The sequence below is a fragment of the Schistocerca nitens genome, chromosome 2 (genome assembly GCF_023898315.1).
Source record: "Schistocerca nitens isolate TAMUIC-IGC-003100 chromosome 2, iqSchNite1.1, whole genome shotgun sequence".
In the NCBI taxonomy this organism is placed as follows: domain Eukaryota; kingdom Metazoa; phylum Arthropoda; class Insecta; order Orthoptera; family Acrididae; genus Schistocerca; species Schistocerca nitens.
Genome location: NC_064615.1, coordinates 863,217,200 through 863,239,277, shown reverse-complemented (window position 1 = coordinate 863,239,277; position 22,078 = coordinate 863,217,200). Strand labels below are relative to the sequence as shown.

General features: G+C 44.1%; 1 protein-coding gene across 1 annotated transcript in view; it reads left to right on the top strand.

Moving 5' to 3' along the window:
* The first annotated feature begins 7,429 nt into the window (after positions 1–7,429).
* Positions 7,430–22,078, top strand: part of LOC126237132 (replication factor C subunit 4) — a 50,002-nt gene continuing 35,353 nt past the window's right edge. Inside the window, exons 1-2 of the mRNA XM_049946953.1 lie at positions 7,430–7,737; positions 13,171–13,347. Coding sequence (XP_049802910.1) covers positions 7,619–7,737; positions 13,171–13,347 — 296 coding nt within the window. The 5' untranslated portion in view covers positions 7,430–7,618. The remainder of the gene's footprint in view (positions 7,738–13,170; positions 13,348–22,078) is intronic.

Genomic DNA, 22,078 nt, shown 5'->3' with positions numbered 1-22,078 from the left:
AAGGCGGGTACCAGGTTGAGATTCATTGAGAGAGTGCTTAGAAAATGTAGTCCATCAACAAAGGAGGTGGCTTACAAAACACTTGTTCGACCTATACGGTATTGCTCATCAGTGTGGGATCCGTACCAGATCGGATTGACGGAGGAGATAGAGAAGATCCAAAGACGAGCGGCGCGTTTCGTCACAGGCTTATTTGGTAACCGTGATAGCGTTACGGAGATGTTTAATAAACTCAAGTGGCAGACTCTGCAAGAGAGACGCTCTGCATCGCGGTGTAGCTTGCTCGCCAGGTTTCGAAAGGGTGCGTTTCTGGATGAGGTATCGAATATATTGCTTCCCCCTACTTATACCTCCCGAGGAGATCACGAATGTAAAATTAGAGAGATTAGAGCGCGCACGGAGGCTTTCAGACAGTCGTTCTTCCTGCGAACCATACGCGACTGGAACAGGAAAACGAGGTAATGACAGTGGCACGTAAAGTGCCCTCCGCCACACACCGTTGGGTGGCTTGCGGAGTATAAATGTAGATGTAGATGTAGAAGATCGTCGGAAGAGAAGGACGGCCGAAAGCCACACTGGGTAACGGGAAGGAGGCGGTGCTGGCAGAGATGCTGGTGGATGCGGCGGGTGAGGATAGATTCCAGGACCTTACTGAAGACCGAGGTAAGGCTGATGGGACGGTAGGAGGAGACGACGGACGTCGGTTTTCCAGGTTTAAGGAACATGAGGATACGGGAGGTTTTCCACAGGTCGGGGTAGTAACTGGAGGACAGGACGACATTGTAGAGCCTGGCCAGGACGGAGAGGAAAGAGACAGGAGCTTCACGAAGGTGACGGTAGGTGACACGATCGTGACCAGGAGCGGTGTTGCGTTCCGTGCGGAGTGTAGCAATGAGATCCTGTGTAGTGATAGGGGCATTGAGTTCCGTGTGTGCAATGTTGTCCAAGTACTGGAAACCAGGAGTGAGGGGAAGGACAGAGGTGTCAGTTTGATCGCGGACATCTGGGAAGAGGGAGTAATCGAACTGGGGATCATTGGGGATGGAAAAGACATCGGAGAGGTAGGAGGCAAAGTGATTGGCCTTACTAAGGGAGTCAGGGAAGGGGTGATCATCATGGAGAAGAGGATAGTAGGGGGAGGGTTTAGTTCCGGTAAGGCGACGGAAGGCTGACCAGAACTTGGACGAGTTGAAAGGTAGGGTAGCATTTAAACGGGTGCATGTCTGTCGCCAGTCCTGGCATTTCTTAGCCACGAGCAAATTACGAATGTGTCGCTGGAGTTGCCGGTGGCGTCGTAGTGTGTCCGGGTCACGCGTGCGGAGGAAGGCACGGTAGAGATGGCGGGATTCACGGAGGAGGAGGACGGCCTGTGGGGGTAAGGTAGTACGGTGGGGGTGGATGGCGACAGTAGGGATGTGGGCCTCCACGGCCTCAGACAAGGTCTGCTGGAGAAAGGAGGCGGCATGGGTTACATCGTCTGTTGGTGGTAGGTGAAGGGGTGGCTATACACCTGGGTGGAAAGGGTATCCCGGTAGGCATTCAACAGGTGGCTTGTTTTTTATTTCTTTATTGTTATTTTAAAGCCATACAACAGGCAGGCTGTCAGCAGCATTCTACGCTGCTCTTCAGCCATAGGATACACAATGAAAAAAAACAGTGAGAAGACACATAAGTTACAGAACGGTGGGCAATAAAACAGTAGACACATAAAGACAAACACAGAGCCGTTCACACTCGACGATAATCCACACTGCAAACTGTTGATACGACGCACAAACACTGAAGAAGACGATGGCACTGGTGAACGATGGAGTGTGACGGTGAACACTGAACACTAAACATGACGGCACACACGAGACACTGATGGCGCGAATGTCCACTTAGGGTGTGCGAGTCCGGGGACCTGCCAAGAGGGGAACAGGGGTGAGGTGGGGGAGAGGGAAGAACAAGGATGCCAATGGCCAAGGATACGGGGGCAGAAGGAGAGGGACAGGGGAGGGGAAGCCTGGGGGAGGAGTGGGGAGAAATGGAGGAGGGAGGGAAAAGGGAGAGAAGGGAGGGAGGGTGCCCAGAGGAGCAAGCACAGGAGGACGGTGGGAGGATCAAAGTTGGTAGGAGGGGTAGATGGAGGGGAAGAGGGCATCATCAGGGAGAGGGAGCTAGCGGAAGCCACCTTGGGAGAGGGTAAGGAGGGTGGAGAGATGGAGACCGGGTGGGACGTGCGAATACAGGCGCGGCAGCTGCCGGGGGTGGGAGAGGATTGGGGAGACAAGCGGATGAGGAGGATCGAGTTTGCGGGAGGTGTACAGGATCCGTATCCTTTCAAGGAAAAGGAGGAGGTGGGGGAAGGGGATGAGATCGTACAGGATCCGCGTGGGGGGGGGGGAGACGGATGCGATAGGCGAGGCGGAGAGCATGACATTGAAGGATTTGGAGGGATTTATAAAAGGTAGGGGGGGCGGAGATACAGGCCGGATGGGCGTAACAAAGGATAGGGCGGATGAGAGATTTATAGGTGTGGAGGATGGTGGAGGGGTCCAGACCCCACATATGGCCGGAGAAGAGATTGAGGAGACTGAGTCGGGAGCGTGCCTTGGCTTGGATTGTCCGGAGGTGGGGAGTCCAGGAGAGGCGACGGTCGAGGGTGACGCCAAGGTACTTAAGGGTGGGAGTGAGGGCGATAGGACGGCCATAGACGGTGAGATAGAAATCAAGGAGGCGGAAGGAAGGGGTGGTTTTGTCTACAATGATCGCCTGGGTTTTGGAGGGATTGACCTTGAGCAACCACTGGTTGCACCAAGTGGTGAACCGGTCAAGATGGGATTGGAGAAGGTGTTGGGAGCGCTGCAGGGTGGGGGCAAGGGCAAGGAAGGCGGTGTCATGAGGAGGTGGGCGGGGGGGTGACGGCGGCGGCATGTCCGCCATGTACAAAAGGTACAGAAGGGGGAGAGGACGGAGCCTTGGGGCACACCTGCGGAGGGGAAAAATGTGTAGGAATCTGTGTTATGGATGGTGACATAGGAAGGACGGCGGGAGAGAAAGGAGCCGATCAGACGGACGTAGTTAATGGGAAGGGCGAAGGTTTGGAGCTTGAAGAGGAGACCGGAATGCCATACGCGGTCATAAGCACGTTCGAGGTCCAGGGAGAGGAAGATTGCGGAGCGACAGGAGTTAAGCTGGTCGGAAAGGAGATGAGTGAGGTGAAGGAGAAGGTCGTCGGAAGAGAAGGACGGCCGAAAGAAACACTGGGTAACGGGAAGGAGGCGGTGCTGGCGGAGATGCTGGTGGATGCGGCGGGTGAGGATAAATTCCAGGACCTTGCTGAAGACCGAGGTAAGACTGATGGGATGGTAAGAGGAGACGGCGGACAGTGGTTTGCCAGGTTTAAGGAACATGAGGATATGGGAGGTTTTCCACAGGTCGGGGTAGTAACCGGTGGACAGGACGACATTGTAGAGCCTGGCCAGGGTGGAGAGGAAAGAGACAGGAGCTTCACGAAGGTGACGGTAGGTGACATGATCATGACCAGGAGCAGTGTTGCGTTTCGTGCAGAGTGTATCAATGAGATCCTGTGTAGTGATAGGGGCATTGAGTTTCGTGTGTGCAATGTTGTCCAAGTACTGGAAACCAGGAGCGAGGGGAGGGACAGAGGTGTCAGTTCGATCGCGGATATCCGGGAAGAGGGAGTAATCGAACTGGGGATCATCAGGGATGGAAAAGACATCGGAGAGGTAGGAGGCAAAGTGATTGGCCTTACTAAGGGTGTCAGGGAAGGGGTGAGCATCATGGAGAAGAGGATAGTAGGGGGAGGGTTTAGTTCCGGTAAGGCGACGGAAGGCTGACCAAAACTTGGACGAGTTGATAGGGAGGGTAGCATCTAATTGGGTGCATGTCTGTCGCCAGTCCCGGCGTTTCTTAGCCGCGAGCAAATTTCGAATGTGTCGCTGTAGTTGCCGGTGGCGTCGTGTGTCCGGGTCACGCGTGCGGAGGAAGGCACGGTAGAGACGGCGGGATTCACGGAGGAGGAGGACGGCCTGTGGGGGTAAGGTAGGACGGTGGGGGTGGACGGCGACAGTAGGGACGTGGGCCTCCACGGCCTCAGACAAGGTCTGCTGGAGAAAGGAAGCGGCATGTGTGACATCGTCGGGGTGGTGGTAGGCGAAAGGGTAGCTATCGACCCGGGTGGAGAGGGTATCCTGGTAGGCATTCCAGTTGACACGGGAATAGTCATGGACATACTTAGGGGAAGGGTCATTACGAGGGTCGGGGCGGGGGCGACGACCGTCTGAAATGGTGAGGAGGACAGGGAGATGGTCGCTACCAATAGGCTCCAGGACATTCACCGTTATGCGGCCAAGGAGGTTGGGGGAGGAGAGGATAACATCGGGAGTGGAGTTGGATGCGGGGCAGGTGTGCTGGGGGATGGGGATGAGGTCGCCATGAAGGGAGGAGAGGAACCGATGCCACCGCCGTAACTGGGCAGCGGAACGACTATGGATGTTGAGGTCGGCGGCGATCACGTAGGAGGAGAAGGTACGGTCGATGTGGGAGAGGAAGTCGAAGGGAATAGGGGCGTTGGGGCGGACATAGATGGTGGCGCAGGTAACGGTAAGGCCGGGGAAGAAGAGACTAAGGATCAGGTGTTCGGTGGGGTCGGGAAGGAGAGGTTGGAGCCGAACGGGGATCTGGCGGTGGTGACCAATGGCAACTCCGCCACGCGCAATTGGGAGGGGATTATCGGAGCGGTGGAGGAGATAGGGCGAAGTGTGGATGGTGTGGTGGGGTTGGAGGAAGGTTTTGATTAAGGAGGAAGGCATCCACGCGGTGGGTGGCAAGGGTGTGCAGGAAGAGGTTCTTGTTGGCAGGAAGGGAGCGGATATTGTTGAAAAGGATACGATGCTGTTGCGCCATGACAGAGATTTAGACGAGGGTGTCAAGGCGGGAGAAGGTGAATTTTGGCCTGGTTGTTGGAGTAGGTGGCGTACATTTTGAGTTGGAAAATGGAACGGGCGGCGAGGGATATCTGTTGGAGGGTGTGGGGGCGCTGAAAGGGATGAACATTCTGAAGGACGATGGTGAGGAACCTGATGATGTCCTCAGCGGCGGGGGGGGGGGGGGACGAAGGGAATTGCCAGGAGGGGTGGGGGCGTCTAGAGGACAGACATGGACGGTGAGTTCAGGAGTGGTCGGAGGGGGTCGGGCTTTACACTTTTGGGAGTAGGTGGGATGGGGGAGATGGCAGGTATTGCAGGAAGGAGGGGATTGAGGGTTGGGGCACTGCCGGAGGAAGTGCGCTTGCCTACAATGCGGGCAGGTGGGGGCCTCGCGGCACTCAGCTGTAGGGTGCGCGTTATAGCGCAGACACCTCTGGCAGTGCAGGGATTGAGGAGGGGAACGGGAGGGGTCGACCTTGTAGCGCTGGTTGAAGAGGAGGGCACCCTCCTTCAGGAGACGGTCAATGGAGGGGTCGTCCTTGGAGAAAACCCGCATAAGGCGGGTGGGGCCGGCCAAGTTGAAAATGCGGCGGACCGCCCACACCTCCAGCGTGGGATGCGCCTTGAGCTCCGCCAACACCTCCTCCTCCGTGATCGACGGACTGAGCCGAGTGATCACGGCGGTGAGGGTCGGCGGGCGATGCGGGGGTTGGGGTTGGCGGGTAGGAGATGGAGAAGGAGCAGGGGTGAGGGAGGCGTTGGGGCCAAAACGGGTGATGGGGGGCGGGAGAGGATGTCAGTATGGAGGGTTGGACTGGAGGAGGAGATGAGAACGGAATCCCATCTGGGAGTAAGGAGAGAGATGGGGGCACCAGGGAAGTGTTGGCGGAGGAGAAAGAGATTCCGGGCCTCGAGAAGGGAAGGATCGGGATGGGAGAGGAGGTATTTGTATAAAGAGGGGGGGAGGAGGAGGAGGAGGAGGAAGAGGAGGAGGAGGAGGAGGAGGAGGAGGAGGAGGAGGGAGCAGGGCCAGGTGGGGAGACATCCATGGCACCCTGGGGGGGGGGGGAGGAGGACGGGGCGGGGCCTTTTTGGGAGCGGAGGAGGTGGTGGTGCCACTAGGGCGTTTAACGGCGGCAGAAGGGCGGGTGGTGATATGAGGGATGGGAGCTATAGGGAGGTGGTGGGAAGGGACAGGTCCTGGCGTGGACGCAGCAGTCCGGGGAGAGTTGGGCATGGACAGTGGCCCGACGGGCCACCACCCTAGCTGGAGCTGCAGTGACAGGCTGGGGGAGTGGGGGGAAAGGATCAGAGGGAGAGGAGCGGGAGGAAGAAGCCAGAGAGGGGGCGACAAAGAGCGAGGGCGAAGGGAGAGTGAGAAGAGGTGGGATGGAAGGATGGGGGTGTGACTGGGCACACGGGGCTGCTGCCGGCTGGACCGCTGCTGCCGGCTGAACCGCTGCTGCTGGCCAGGACGACTGCTGCTGCTGCTCGGCTGGACTGTTGGCTGGCTGGCTGGCTGGCTGGCTGGCTGGCTGGCTGGCTCCTGAAACCTAGCGCTTCGATTAATGCTGGAATGGCACAATCGAAGGGCGGTATCCTTGCGGAGTACCGCCGGAGATGCAACAGGTGGCATACGGCATCTAATTTTTAACTGCGGTTTTTAGTTATTACTTGCGAGTTTTATTTGCGACTTGTCCCAGAAATCGCACGTAGACTCGACAGCGTGTCTCAAAGAAAAACAGTAGCACGAATTTAGGCCATGAGGTGGCACACGGCGTTGAATGTTAATTGCGCATTTTAGTTGCCACTTGGACTTGCCACTGAAATCGCAGCTAGTCTCGGTAGTATGACACAAGGTTCACAGGAAGAAGTACGAAATTTGGCCAACAGATGGCACACAGCGTTGAATGTTAAATATTACCTGCGACTCCTAGTTGTGACTGAAACCACAGCCAGATTCTGTTAAGTGTTATTATTAGGTTTGTTTAAGCAGCTGCCAGATAGCTTGACGCGCATGCGCAGAGCTGAAATAGCGTATAAGCAGCGCCTCTTCCCGCTTCTGGCTACTTGGGAGTGCAGCTGATTGGTACATAAACAGTTAGAGCAAGCAGCAGGAATATACCTGGAAATATTTTTTTGTGCTGCCAAGCTGTCTGAATTAGAGTGACTCGTGTTTTGTTTGTGGCGCGTTTTTCAGCCGTTTCGAAGCTACTGCAGGTCCCGCGTTCGGCTATTTCACGTTTACACTTCATTGTTAATAGTAAGGTAAGCAAGTTGGATATTTATCCACCACTTTGCGCGGAATCTAACTAGAAATGGGACGAGAAGCGTTGAAGCAGTACAAAGACCAAAGACGGATTTCTGTTACCGTAGCTGCGCGTGCGCACAAAAGCCTGTTTTTTTAGCGCTTGAAAGTAGCTGTCTGGCAGCTGCTTAAACGAACCTATTGTGATATCTGTGACTTCTCAATCGCTGTGACTTGTAACAGATACACGATTTCTTGCTAACATCTACGCCGCAGCATCTGTTGTTCATGTAACGCAAAGATGTCATTTATGTTTACAACTGCAAGTTGGCGGGAGTTTTCAGCTTTTGACGTGTAGTAGATGCAGTGTTCGAATGTGATTTAATTTATTGTTTTCGGATTTGGAAAGCCATTGTAATTAGCGTGAACACGAACTATGCAGTCGTTTTTAAAAACTGGGAAGTTGGGTCAGGCTGGATCTACGAGCAAGGATGCCAAACAGAGTTCTTCACATAGTGCGAAGAAGGCGGAACATACACCATGGGTTGAGAAGTAGTAAGTTTCTGTGTGGATATTGTAACTCAGTGCATTTACTGTTTGTGAACTAAAGTAAACCATTCCGTCTATCAATTATGCCCGTTAATTGAGATACGCAGTTTGTTGTTTTTTAACACGATAAAACAGTCAACCTCCTAGAGATGTTTATTTACTGATGATTGGGCCCGACCACCTACTCCATGTGAGCCTGCTGAAGCTGGCGAGAAGCAGACGCCATTCTAGGAGGCATATAACCGCTGCATTGACATAACAACTGACTTGCCAATAGAAACTAGATAAATTGTTTCAAAAAATGCAATTTGTTCCTTATTTTCTTGTACATAACCGTTCTATAAAGTGATGCTCGAAAAACTGAAATACTGAATCTTGCGATGCAAACCATAAGTGTTCACCCTTGATATCAATAAAATGATTAAAAGAGACATGTGTTTCCTGGATCACAAGCCTTTTTGAATATAAATGTTCAAAGTGTGAAAGTTGACAAGTAAGGAACAGCAAATAATATATAAACTTGTCTGGTTTCAGACACTATAGTTCTAATGCCCCTGAAAAATGTTTAGATGTTTTTCACATTATCATTATTGTTTTGAATATTTTAAAAGAACTTCAGAAAAGACAGCATATCCCGGTTTTTTTTTTTTTTCAAAAAAGGAGAGTTATATAAGCATATACTATATCTGGGAGAACAGAAAGTCCTGTACAGACAGAATATGTCGGTAATGTTAATTTTATTAGATATTTGATTTTATGTGCTTACACCATTTTGTTAAGGTAATGCAAACAAATACTTGTATGTTTGAATATTTCAGTGACTAAATATTGAGATATTTGAAATGTTTAAATCCGTAGTTTCTACATAATGCGAACTACAGATAAATGTTAGTTCTGGTGTGCGAAAGTAGCATTTTATGTAAATTTCATGTTTGCATGTTCCAAGAGGCTATTTTATTGAGCTGTTGTCTTGCAAAATAGTTTTCCTCTGTTTATACTATCTGTTCAACATTTTATCAGGAAACCAGTAAATATCACCCCATTTTTTGGTTCACACATTGTAAACACTGTTTCTGTATTGTTGCCTTAAATTTTGTATTATGGGTCATGTCAAGTCAACCAGAGGTTGATCTGACCATATCTAATTTTGTTAAAAGTACAAATATAATGTGGACCAGGTCAATGAGGTAGCACATATTCCACAGTTGCTGTTAAAATGGGGGGGGGGGGGATTACTACATGCATTTCACCTCAGGGTCGAACATTTGATATCTCATCCTAAAACATTTTTATGTCATGATATTTGATTTGTTTATTGAGAAAGTTGACGTTAGACCACATAATGAATATTAATTGTAAAATGTTATTGTGATATATGGGCTAGCTTGGGTGTCATAAGTTTAATCATCAAATTTGACAAATGTTTGGTGTAAAATACATACAAATTATGCCCAATCAATTTCTTTGCAACTAGTTCCATAAGAAAGAACAATTTTTTTCTCCAAAGTGCTTGTTAATATCTTTTTTTCAGCAACTTCATCACAGTAAATGCGTATTTGATGTTTATGGATGGATGAGAACCAATTTATTTTTAAGACTATATAAAGTTATGAACTGGAATTTGTTTAAATTCCAGTTTATATGGCCCTAAAAAGAAATTCATTCTACATCACTACATCATGAAGCAATAAAGCCATCATTAGAACATGATCAGAGACAATTTGAAAATTGAAGAAACTGAAACTTACTCTCAGTTTGAAACTGTGCGCCAGACTGAGACTCAGTCAGGACATTTGCTTTTTGCGGACAAGTGCTGTGACAACTGAGCTACCCAAGCACGACTCGTGGCCTGTCCTCGCGGCTGTATGTCTGCCAGCACCACCTGTCAAACATCATGAAAGGTCTCTTGAGAAATTTGCAGGACTAGCACTCCTAGAAAACAATATTATGGGGATATTGTTTAGCCACAGCCCGGTAGGTGTGAGTAATTAGTTTTTTAAAAAAATGCATCAAATTATTTATTTGTGATGCAATATGTTATGCAGTCCTCCACTGGGGAAAATAGCCAGGCCATTTCACAGCCATTCGTGGTTTATTACAGAGTTACCAAAGATATCCAATATTAGCATAATCAGTAATTTCGTTAGGCATGACATTGTTGCTGTGCATGTTTATTTGACAAGGTTGAGCGAGCACTTGAAGAATACAGTTCAGGAAATCAACTACTTCTATTATTTCATTGGGAGTTCTGCTACTGGGTACAAAAGTTTCAAGAACTTCATCGCCTTATGTAATCATGAAAATGATTTTGGAATGAAAGGTTGAATGGAGCTTCTTGACAAACCATGTTAAGTCACTGTGTGATGGAATTGGTAGAACACCAAATTGACTTTGAGCTCATGCAGGTCTTCTACGACCTGAGAAAAGCCTAATTTTGACCTGGTTTGACTTTTTCATGTTTTGTAATTAGAATGTGCATAGAATCAGCTTCTTCATTGAAAAGGCTAAAGTTGATACTGCAAGATGGATTCAAGAAGAAAGGTTGGCCAAATCATTTCAAGAACAAGAGATGATTACCACTTTGTATCAACTGATGAAAAATGAATTCATATTAGGCCTAACAAAGTTTCAAGTGATACAGTGTCTTTTATAGCTAACATTGACAAGTCCATCACAACCTGCTTTGGAGAAAAGATTTTGAATTTCCAACCAGGACAATACATTTCCTGTATTTATGTCAGTAAGTGGTGGATTGGGAATATTTACCGTGTGTCATTTGAATAGATAGATGTACTTATAGACTTCATGTATCCCGAGGGTCGTGCACATTAATTCTGTTGGATTCCAGAGCAGTGTATTATCGCCATTCCTGCTCCATCCAGTACATTGACAAGGCACTAATACAAGTTGTGCGAGCAATCTTTATCCAGTATTGTAAAAAAATTCAGGTCCAGTCAGAGCAGCTCGGGCCTGATAACCTGGCAGGCACACAGTTATGCTTGGGAATCTGATCGGAAACTGTGTAACAGGCTTGGGAATCTGGCAGTACAATCCAGTTCAGGTGTGGAAACCTTTACAAAGAAACACCTCATGGCTATTCTTGCAAGGCTATCAGGCATGGCTCCTTAGCAGAGGGTTGCCACAAATTTCATTTAAAACCAATAGTAGCAGAGTTACTACTATTTTTTCTAAATTTATAGGTGCTAAGCTACCATGTACCAGTGCAAGTTTCCTCATTATATGGCCTTAAAAATAAACTGAGTCATGCATCCATTTACATAAAATTCGCATTTACTGCACCATAGTTGCTTGCTTTTGAAACTAAAAATGATTCCTTAAGCAATCATACCAACAAACATCTAGGGGATAAAAAATGTGCTCTTTTTAATGGAACTAGTTAAAAACCGTTTTGAGATGTTTGACCCTAAACATTGGTCAAAAATGATGATTAAATTTAAGAAGCCCAATCTAGGTCCAAATATCGCAATAACTAAACAAGCATGAGGGTTCATATTTATCATGTGGTGTATCACAACTTCTTCAGTGAAAAATAATTGTTACATAAAAATGTTTCAGACTGAAGGTACAAATGGTAGAAACTGGGGGGGGGGGGGGGGGGCGCACACTTTGAGTAGCAGTTGTGGAAAATGTGCTGTCTCACTGGTTTTGTCCATGTTATATTGGAACTTTACACCAAAGGCTGAGTAAAACACCAGTTTGTAGCTGAATTGGAATTCATTAGATCCTGTGTGCACAACTACTGTTGAGAAATTCAGCATTAGGAAGGAGACAGCAATTGGTCGCAATATTCTTCAGTTATTGGAGTGTTCTAAATGTAGATTATTACACAGTCATCGGTACTAAAAAAATACAAAGACAGATACAAAATATATCAAATACCACAGGTGCAGGAATCCATAAGTAAGCTCATAGCAACAATATACCAGTTGCCAACAGGTGACGTAACTCACAACACGTTGGAATAAAAACACCAATACATGAGGTGGGCATGCATGTGACTGACAGAGAACTGCAGCCTTTGTTTACATCAATGCAAATGCCATGAACATAAATCGTTAAGGGCCTTTGGTGCCCTGTAATAGAGTATACGTAGAATTTTGTTTTACATACATTATTTTATAAAAAAAATTTTGTCCCATTTGGACTCTATATCAGAGGCATGAATATGATAGGGTATAACGTGCATTCAAAGATTCTACCGTATAATTAATTTTGTTCAGAATACACTTTATTCGCATCTAAGACCACAAGGCGGCTTAAGACTTTTATGATGCTGCTTCATGCACCTTAGTATTTTATGTATGTCAGATTTTACTCACTACTTGTGTGCACACCTTCCATTACATAGTAAGTTAAATTATTTTTATGAAGTGGTTGTAAATTGCGCACTGTTATCTTACCTAACTGTATACATTCCTGAGTTTTAAATTGTGTGAAGCATCTTCACATATTTTAAAACTATTATTGTGTGAAATTTTGCGAATCGATTCTAATCCAGTAGTTTTAATATGAAATGCACCGCATATTTGTTGTAAACCAATTGAGAGCATGCTACATGTCATCCTGTCCTTGCTCACATGTAAAATGGCTGTTTGTTTTTATGGATCATGTATTTTCTCTGAATTTGTAAACCCTGTACATACACTTACCAGCTGTGGTTTTATTTTAAAAAAATCAATATATACTCCAATAGAGGGCACCACATGCCGCTTGCGATGATGTAAGCAAAGACCATAGTTCTATCAGTCCCATGCATGCCCACATCATGTATAAGTGTTTATTCTCTGACACACTGTTGCAACTAGTATGTTAGTACCATGTACTTACTTGTGGATTCCTGTACCTTTGATACTTGATATATTTTGTATCTTTTGTTGATTCCACCTATCCTAATACTTTTTTTAACACTGATGATGACTAATATTTGAAGTCAAGATCTTCTCCAGTAAATGACTTATTTTGCAGCTGATTGCTGTCCTTTTCTTAATACTGAAACCAATTTGCATGTTTCTCACTGCAATAGTCAACTTATAAAGAGTTGTCAAACATGACAATTTATTCATGATGATACGCCCATCGGCTGAGTGGCTTCCAAGCTGATGGCCCTGTTGCAGAAAGTATAGCACATATTAAGTTAAAACTTTACAGAACTTCCTTTGAGATGTGCCTGCAGCTACAGTAAAAGTTAACAAAGTTGGAGATGATTAGTGGAGACCATTGCTAAAACTGGCTGAATTGACATGGACTGACCCTTAGTGTAAATACACATGGTGCCTTTTTTTTTTTCTCCTGAGCATACAAGAAGTGATCGGATGTCGTACCCACTTCCACATTATTGAGTCATGTGAAAATATATGTACCTATTGTAGACTTCCTGTTTATTTTAGTGAAAAGTGTAAAGATTTCTTCTTTCTGCAGCAGGCCAAGAACAGTGGATGATGTTGTAGAGCAAGGGGAAGTAGTTGCTGTGCTTAGAAAATGCATTAGTGGCTCAGATCTACCACATTTGCTTTTTTATGGACCTCCAGGTACTGGTAAGACAAGCACAATTCTTGCAGCAGCCAAACAACTTTTTGGAGACATTTACAGGGAAAGGTACTTATTAAAAGTACTTTTATTTTAGTCATCTGTTAGCAGTAAGTGTACTTCATAAAAATTAAAAGTATGATTCCATTGAGGCTGTAGATTTTTGTCAAAAATTAAGATTAGTTGCTCCATCACCACTATTAATTTTCATCTCGGAAGCCAATTTCAAGTGGCAACAAAAAGCTGCCAAATGTGTCAGAAAATAGGGCACAAACTGTATATCTAATATATTTATGTCCATAGGCCTGATAAGAAAGGGGTACTAGGGTAGACAACTGGGGTTATAACCCTGTGAAGACTGCAGTACTGCTGCCTGTGGTGAGGACATAATACAAGGGGCCAGTCTGATACAATGTTCAAATATCTTTTTAAGTGTGCCTGTATTAAAAAAGGAGCCTACCATATTCTCTTTTATAAAGTATTAAGAAACATTAATACTAGGTATTTGATTATGGATCTAGTGTTTCCTTTGTTGGCAAGTCATTCACCCTTCCACAGTACTGAGTTTCTACTGTACTGCGAAACAAAGAAAGATGAAAAAAGTCATTCTTTTTTGCCAATGCATCTTCCCTATGCCTTATTTGCAATATTGTTGGCAGTGAGACATATCACTGGTATCTGGTAACTGGAATTCATTGTCAGTCTTCCATCATGATCAACAATCATTAAAAAAGTTTAAGTTTCCAGAACAAAATTTTCATTCTGCAGTGGTGTGTGCCAGACCGGGACTTGAACTCAGGACCTTCGCCTTTTGTGGGAAAGTGCTCTACCAACTGAGCTACCCAAATGTGACTCATGATGCTTCTTCCTCACAGCTGTATTTCCACCAGTACCTCATCTCCTACTGTCTAAACTTCACAGAAGCTCTCCTCCCCATGAGGAAGGGTCCAGCACATAGTTTCAGTATGCCCTTGAACCTAAGTTGTTTGTGATGTTACCCCACACACTCCTTGGATTATTGACAGAAGTGGGGAGGTTTTGGCGTGATATAGTAATGTGAGTACAAACATTTTTATGGTGTTCTATAGAAGTTCAAGAAGATGGTAGTACTCATGGGTTAGCCGATGAGCAGACTATCAGCTCTTGTACCATTAGTCACGGGGTGTTTGAGGCAACACATCATTATGGCTGGAGGAAGTATTAAAGGATTTCATGTTAAGGTATGCTACGAATTTAGACCTGCTCACACATTGCAAGAGTTGATTAATGTGCACTGTACACAAGTGCAAGGTGAGCAAGAACTTTAGGCTGAGTATGTTTGGAGCATTGTGTTAAAAGAAAGAAGGGGAGTGGACGAATTATTACAAGCTTTATAATATATATCAGAAAGGACTTGAACAAGACCACCAACAGAATAGTAAAGCCAGGAACCACTATTTAGGGATGAGATGTAACTGGTGACATAGTAGAAATGATTGAGGCACTCAGATTACTTCGAATAACTGACCCAAAATACATGTAACTTCTGCAGAAGGGTCTCAACAATATTCTGTGGCCACATCTTGGACACATCAAAGACCACATCTCCAAATCAATCACTGCCACTCACACCAACACAGTCACACCCACTGTTGACGTGCTGGTCTGCTGGTTGCTGTTCAGTGTCTTTCTCGCCAAAGACTCCTCACAGGCACATTGTTATCTGACCACATCAGGTGATGACAACAGTGCCCTCTATATCGCACATTGACCATATGTGGCAGTGCTGCTAGGATATTCAAATTTAATATAATGGTGCCATGCAAATCAAAGCACAGTTGCCCTTGTCATGAGTTTATTATCATTGTGCAGAAGCCATCAAAGAATGCCATTTTATAAATCAGGTATAAAGTGTAACATACTTACATAAGATATGTTGGGTTATTTTATGTTTATTTAACAAGAAGAGAACGTTCCTCCAAGGACTATATATTTAGACTAGAACTGAGACTCTGTTGATTCCAGAAACAATGATCATGCATATTTTTAGGGTTGACCTGGCTTGGCTTGAGTTACTGCATTGTGTGATAAATTATAAAAAATTTATCACAAGCCACGCGAATACATTTTCATTACCAGTTTCAGCTTTTGTATTGAATCATCTTCAGATGTTTATTCTTTACACATATTAACACTTCACTCCATACAGTAATGTAAAAACTCAGGCATATGCATCATTGTAATGGCTTCCAGTTGAATTCTCTTGATGTTCATTAAATATAGGAACTAAAAATATGATATTATGAAAATGGTGGTTTGCTACTCCTCTGCATGGTGAATTTATCATTATCATAATAATGTTATTCCATCCTAGATTTTCCATTGCTTGGAAAAGAATCTAAAAGTGATTCTGTTTAAGAATAGAAACTGATAATGAATCAAGGTTTTCATCTGTGTCTACGAGGGTGAGTCAAATGAAAACCTTAAATTTGTAATAACAAATCGAAATTTCACGCCGTTATCCTGAAAGTTGGTAAGCGTGCTACAAACAACCTGCAGAATGGCCTGTAGGTGGCAGCATAGTGCAGATGCACACATACCGTCACAGTATCAGTATAAAGATGGCACCACTGAAATGAGAGAACGACGTGTTGATGCTTGTGAAGAACAGCATTCTGTTATTCGGTTTTTGCATAGTGAAGGTGTGAAACATATTGAAACTCATCGACGAATGAAGGTTCAGTACAGTGATGCATGTTTGTCATGGGAGCAAGTCTACGAATGGAGTAGGAAGTTCGCAAATGGTGTGACTTCAGTGGAAGATGCTCCTCGTCCAGGTCAGACACAATGAGTTGTGACTCCACAGAACATTACTGCAGTTGAAGCCATTGTGAAGGAAAACCGCCAAGTGACACTGAATGACATTGCAGCATGTTTACAGATTAGTCATGTGACAGCACACCGCATTGTGCATAATGTGCTCCAGTTTCAGAAGGTGTCTGCAAGATGGGTGCCACAGCAGCTGATTCCTGAAATGAGAGAATGACGTGTTGATGCTTGGGAATAACTTCTTCGGCGCTTTGAACGAGAAGGTGATTGCTTCCTTGCAAGAATCGTTACTGGGGACGAAATCTGGGTTCACTTCCACCAACAGGAAACGAAGAGAGTGAGCAAGGAATGGCGCCGTTCCTAATCACCAAAACCAAAGAAGTTTTGAACAGAACCATCAGCAGGGAAGGTTACCCTGACTCTTTTTTTGAGACGAAAAAGGCATAATTTTGGAGCATTACATGCCTAGAGGGACCACTGTCACCAGTGCATCATACGCAGATCTCCTAAAAAATCATCTGCAGCCTGCAATCAAATCAAAGCGACCTGGATTGCCGTCAACAGGTGTCCTTTTGCAACATAAGAATGCAAGGCCCCACACTGCCCGTACAATAGTTACAACAATCACAGACCTGCCCCAAGTGATTTCCATATGTTTGGACCACTCAAAGATGCAATGGGAGGAAAGAAGTTCTGTTCTGATGAAGAGGTACGCCATGTGGTGCATGAGTGGTTGCGCGGACTACCAAAAGAATTTTTTTCTAAAGGAATTTATGCACTTTGGAAGCACTGGAGGACTTGCATTGAGCATGGGGTAGATTATGTTGAAAAGTGATACAGCTTTGTACCACTTCTTCACAATAAATAATATTTAAAAAAAAATATTTAAGATTTTCATTTGACTCTCCCTCATACATCCGTACTCTGCAAATCACTGTGAAGTACATTACAGAGAGTACTTACTGTTGTTCCAGTTATTAGGGCTTCTTCCAACTCCATTCATGTATGTAGCACAAGAAGAATGACTGTTTAACACTATTTCTTGAAGCTTTGTAAGTAGGATTTCATGGGTGCATCTGTCTTGACATGTCTGACAATTCAGTTTCATTGGCATCAGCATCTCCCTATCTAGTCCTATGCATGGTCAAGTATTCAAAAATCTGAGCTACAATTCTTCTACATACTCCTCTCCAAAGCTGAATGTTTTGAATTCCTTATTGAGGGGCAACACTATTGCCTCTTTATCTGGTTTGCTGAATATATAAATCTTCTACATATTTTAGTTGCCATTTTTACTGTGGTAATCATTATTGGTACAACTGTTCCATGGTCAGTAGTACTAATTTCAATGTGGCCTTACTCAAAGAGGTCAGGTCTTTGGTATCAGATCCAGTATATTTCCATAATGAGTGGGCTTCTGGACAATCTGTTCAAGTTGGTTATCAAAGGAGGTAATCAGTAATGTTTCACAGGCCATCTTGTCACACTTTCCACTTAAAAGACTGTATATTTTCAGATTGATTGTTGGATGATTTAAAGTCACCTCCAATGATGACAATGTGGTTTGAGAATATATACTAGTGAACTTAAATTTTCTCTAAAGATTTTGGTTGCATCTGGTGGTGAGTTTGTTGGTCGATGGGAGAACCCTATTATAATTTTATGCACATCTGTGGTACTGGGTCTTGCCTAGGCAATTTCACATGCAATTTCAGTTTCCATCTTGGTGGATATGAGTTTCTTGTCTATTGCAAGAAATACACCTCTATTTACCATTAGGCTATCTTTTTGATATGCACCTAAAATTTTCCCAAGTATCTCATTGTTATCAATTTTGGGTTTTAACTAGATTTCTGTACACAGTATAATATTAGGCTCTACAGATTCTTAGGAGTGTTTCAAACTCTGGCACTAAGTTGTCAATGCTTTTATAGTTAAGCACTAGGATTTTAATACTCTCACCCGAAGTTGGCATTTCTATGGATATTAAACTGACATGTCCTGGTTCCCTATTGTTATTGTAATCAAAATGGGATGGTGAATGACCTTAAAAAACCTGTGACCTAAGTTCAGGAAGTTGCAGACTACTACATCACAGAATCTTTGAAGTCTCTGGTTCAATCCTCGTACTCAACTCAGAACCAGGGGCCATGATCAGTTTGGGGGGACAATGCTACAAACTGTGAACTTCATTGAAACTGTTGGTGCCAGACTGCTCTTCTCAATCTTTTGCGCCAGCCGCTGGAATGATCCACTGATCCAAGTATGACCTCAGAGACCAGAGGAGATGCGTCATTTGTTCCTACATGTTCCGTTAATGGATGCCACTGGTATAGACTCTTCAACATATTCAATGAGGCCATCAGGCATACACGCTGAGTGCATGTAGTGTTCCTTTGCATCCCTAGCCGACATTTCCCTAAAAAGTACCATATGCATCATATATATGATGATTAACAACCCTTACCATTCTGCATTTGCCGCCTCTTTCCTCCAACAGATGAAGTGTCACTGGCTCAATTCTGAGTTCTCCCTAGTCCCTGTCTTCCCTGTATAGTGCACCTAACTGTACCACTGACATGCCATTCACAGTCAAGTGAATGAGCAATGACAGATCTTATACTTCATGTAGAGGAGGCAGGATCTGCAGGAGAGAATAGTATTTGAAGTACCTGGTATCTGGTACATGGCTCTCAGTAATTCTCCTAACACATTCATTTGCAGCAGCTTTCAATTGTTTGACAGTGAAGGGTAATATCCAGCTGCCTGCGAATGTCATCTAACTCATCCCGTGTTGGAGAACAGCATTCATATCGGGCATCAATATGGCTAGTGCAGTGGTTTACAAACCAATAAACAAATAACTTTAAAATAAACCTGCTGATTCTCTTTCAATTTCTGGATCTGTTAAGGTAAAAGAAGAACTGAAGGAATTAGTAGGTAGAATGAGATTTTTGTTAAGGCAACAGAAAAACGTGGGATAGAAGTTAATATCCTGAAACTTTTTTGAGGTTATAGGTATTAACAAACTCAAAAATATTGCTAACACTAGGATGACAGAAGGACTCGAAATGATGTGTCATATGTTGTTCTTGAATGACCTATCCAATTTTGTTACTTGGAACTTAAATTTTTTTCTCCTCTAATGATGAAGTATTAGAATCTACAAAATATTTATATTTTCACACACATTTCCTTCAAAATACCTAGAACAGTGGAAGGGGTCAATTTGACACCACTGTTATTTCTCTTCTGAACATATGTAAATAGTCCAACAAAAAAGCAGCAACATACAGCAATCATGCAGAATTGTTACTGCTTGCTGTTGCATCTTACCACCCCATCTGCCATAGTTTATACTGTAGTGAAAGCAATCAATTTTTGATAAAATAATGTAATTGGATAAATAAAAAATCTATGCACCAAGCAGTGGCAAAACACACACATAAAAGAAGGTTATAATTAGGCAAGCTTTCGGACCTAGTGGCTGCTTCTTCAGGCAGAAGGGTTGAAGGGGAAAGAAGAGGGGTGAAGGAAAATAACTGGAGAGGTCTAGGAAAAGGGTAGATTTTGGGAAAGTCACCCAGAACTGTGGGATAGGGGAGACTTATCAGTTGGGGACTGCATCAGAGGAGATTTGAATACCTGAGAGCTTAAAGGTGGAAGACAGGGTAATATGCAAGACAGAGATTACTGATTAAACATCGTCCATGAGTTAAGAAGAGTGAAATTCTAAGTGCATCGTATGTAACAGAGCTAGGAGGGTGGTGGTGAAAAACAGATGGATAAGACAATGAAAGATGGAGAAAACTAAAACGGAGTGAGAAAAGAGTAGTTATTGTGAAGAAATGTAGAGACTGAAGAAATGTGCAGAGACTGAAGAAATTAACGTAAATTGTGGCCAGGTGGATGGTGACAACCAAGGACATCTTGTAGAGCTAGTTCCCATGTGCAGAGTTCTGATAGACTGATGTCTGGGGGAAGAATCCAGATGGTGTGTGTGGTGAAACAGGTACCAGGTTCACACTTATCATGTTGTAGAGCATGCTCTGCAACAGGATATTGTGTGTTGCCAGTACACACCCTCTGCCTATGCCCATTCATCCTAATTGATAATTTGGTGGTAGTCATGGCGATGTAAAAGGCCGAACAGTGTTTACATAAGGGCTGTCGTTTCACAGGTGGCTCTCCCTTTTGCCAGTTACGGGGCTGGTGGTGGTAGGAGGGTGTATAGGGCAAGTCTTGCAGTGGGGATGGTCACAGGGGTAGGAGCCATGCTGTAGGGAGATGGGTGCTGAAGGAGCATAGGATATGACAAGAATATTAGGGAGATTGGGAGGGGCGACAAAAAGCTATTCTAGGTGTGGTGGGCAAAATCTCAGACAGAATGGATTTCGTTTCAGGGCTTTATTGTAAGAAATCATGGCTTTGTTGAAGTAGCTGATTAATACATTCCATACCAGGATAATACTGAGTGACCGGTGGTGTGCTATGAAGTTTTCTTTGGCGGGACCAGGGTTAGATGTGATGGTCCGGGAAATATGCTTTTGAACTAGGCTGGTGGGGTAGTTACATACAGTGAAGGCGAGATGAGAATGGTGGTACACTGCTGTAAAGAATCTGCATCGGAACAAATACATTTGCCTCTAATGCCAAGGCTGTATTGCAGGGATTGTTTGACGTGGAAAGGATGGCAGCTGTCAAAATGTAAGTACTGTTGTTTGTTAGTAGGTTTAATGTGGACAGAAGTGTTTAACTGGCCTTAAGTGGGGATGAGATCAACATCAAGGAAAGTAGCACAGGATTTGGAATAGGACCATGTGAAATTTAACTGGGAGAAGGTATTAAGAGATTTCAGAAATATTAGCAGTCAGCCTTACCATGAGTCCATATAGTAAAGATGTCGTCAGCCCCTGGTTTTGTTTAGATACATTGATGGCATCTTTACCATATGGACTCTTGGTGAGGCTGGCCTATTAAAATTCACATTCAGAATGCTCATTAACATGAATCCTTTTCAAAAAAATGTCACATTTCGAACTTTACCAAACTTTTCACATGTAACAAAGGCATAAAACTTGAAGGCAGTTTATAGAATGTGTGTTCCAGCTGTTCTAAGACAGTTTTACTACTGTGACCTCCAGTGCATTAGTAATGCACAGTCAAATTTGTAGTTTACAATTAGTTTGAGTCTGTAGTAATACAGCAGAAGAACTGGATGAAGTATATCATGATGAGTCACGACAAAATACACACTTTTTTGTGCTTTCTTGAGTTTTTCTGACTTGGTTGCACTTCCTATTCACCAGGATTTTTGATATTATCTTCCCCACAGAGTATCAGTAAAATGACAAAAAATATCAGATTTGAGTACATTCAGAATACCTCACTGCTTCTTTGTCTTGTCATTAATTTTTAGGGCCTTACATGCTCGCATTGCAAAAACCAAATCTAGTTTCAGGTAGTTTACACCATGGTTTTCCCAATGAAAATTGTTGAAATGATCTTGCAGAAAGTACTTTTTTTTTAAGTGGGCTGAAAATACCACTACTACAGGTATGTAGATGATACCATCATTTTAATCAAAGGCGCTAAAGATGACATCAGTGAGTTGAGCAAGTTATTCAACAACTCCCATGAAAACATAAAATTCACAGTTGAACACCAAACAGATGACAGTGTAAATTTCTTAGACCTTAGCATTAGAATAAAGGATAACAGACATTAGTTTGAAATTCATCGGAAGCCTACCACAAAACATACTACAATCCACAACTACTCTTGTCACCCCACAGCACACAAAATGGCAGCATTTCTGTACAAGATCAATAGAGCTGTCCAACTACCACTCTCTGAAGACAAATGTGATCAAGAAATTATAATAATAAAACAAACAGCTATTGCAAATCGTTATAACAGCTCCATAGTAGACACCCTAAAACACTCAATAATGACAAAGCAATCAAAATACAAAAAGAGAAAAAGCATCTTC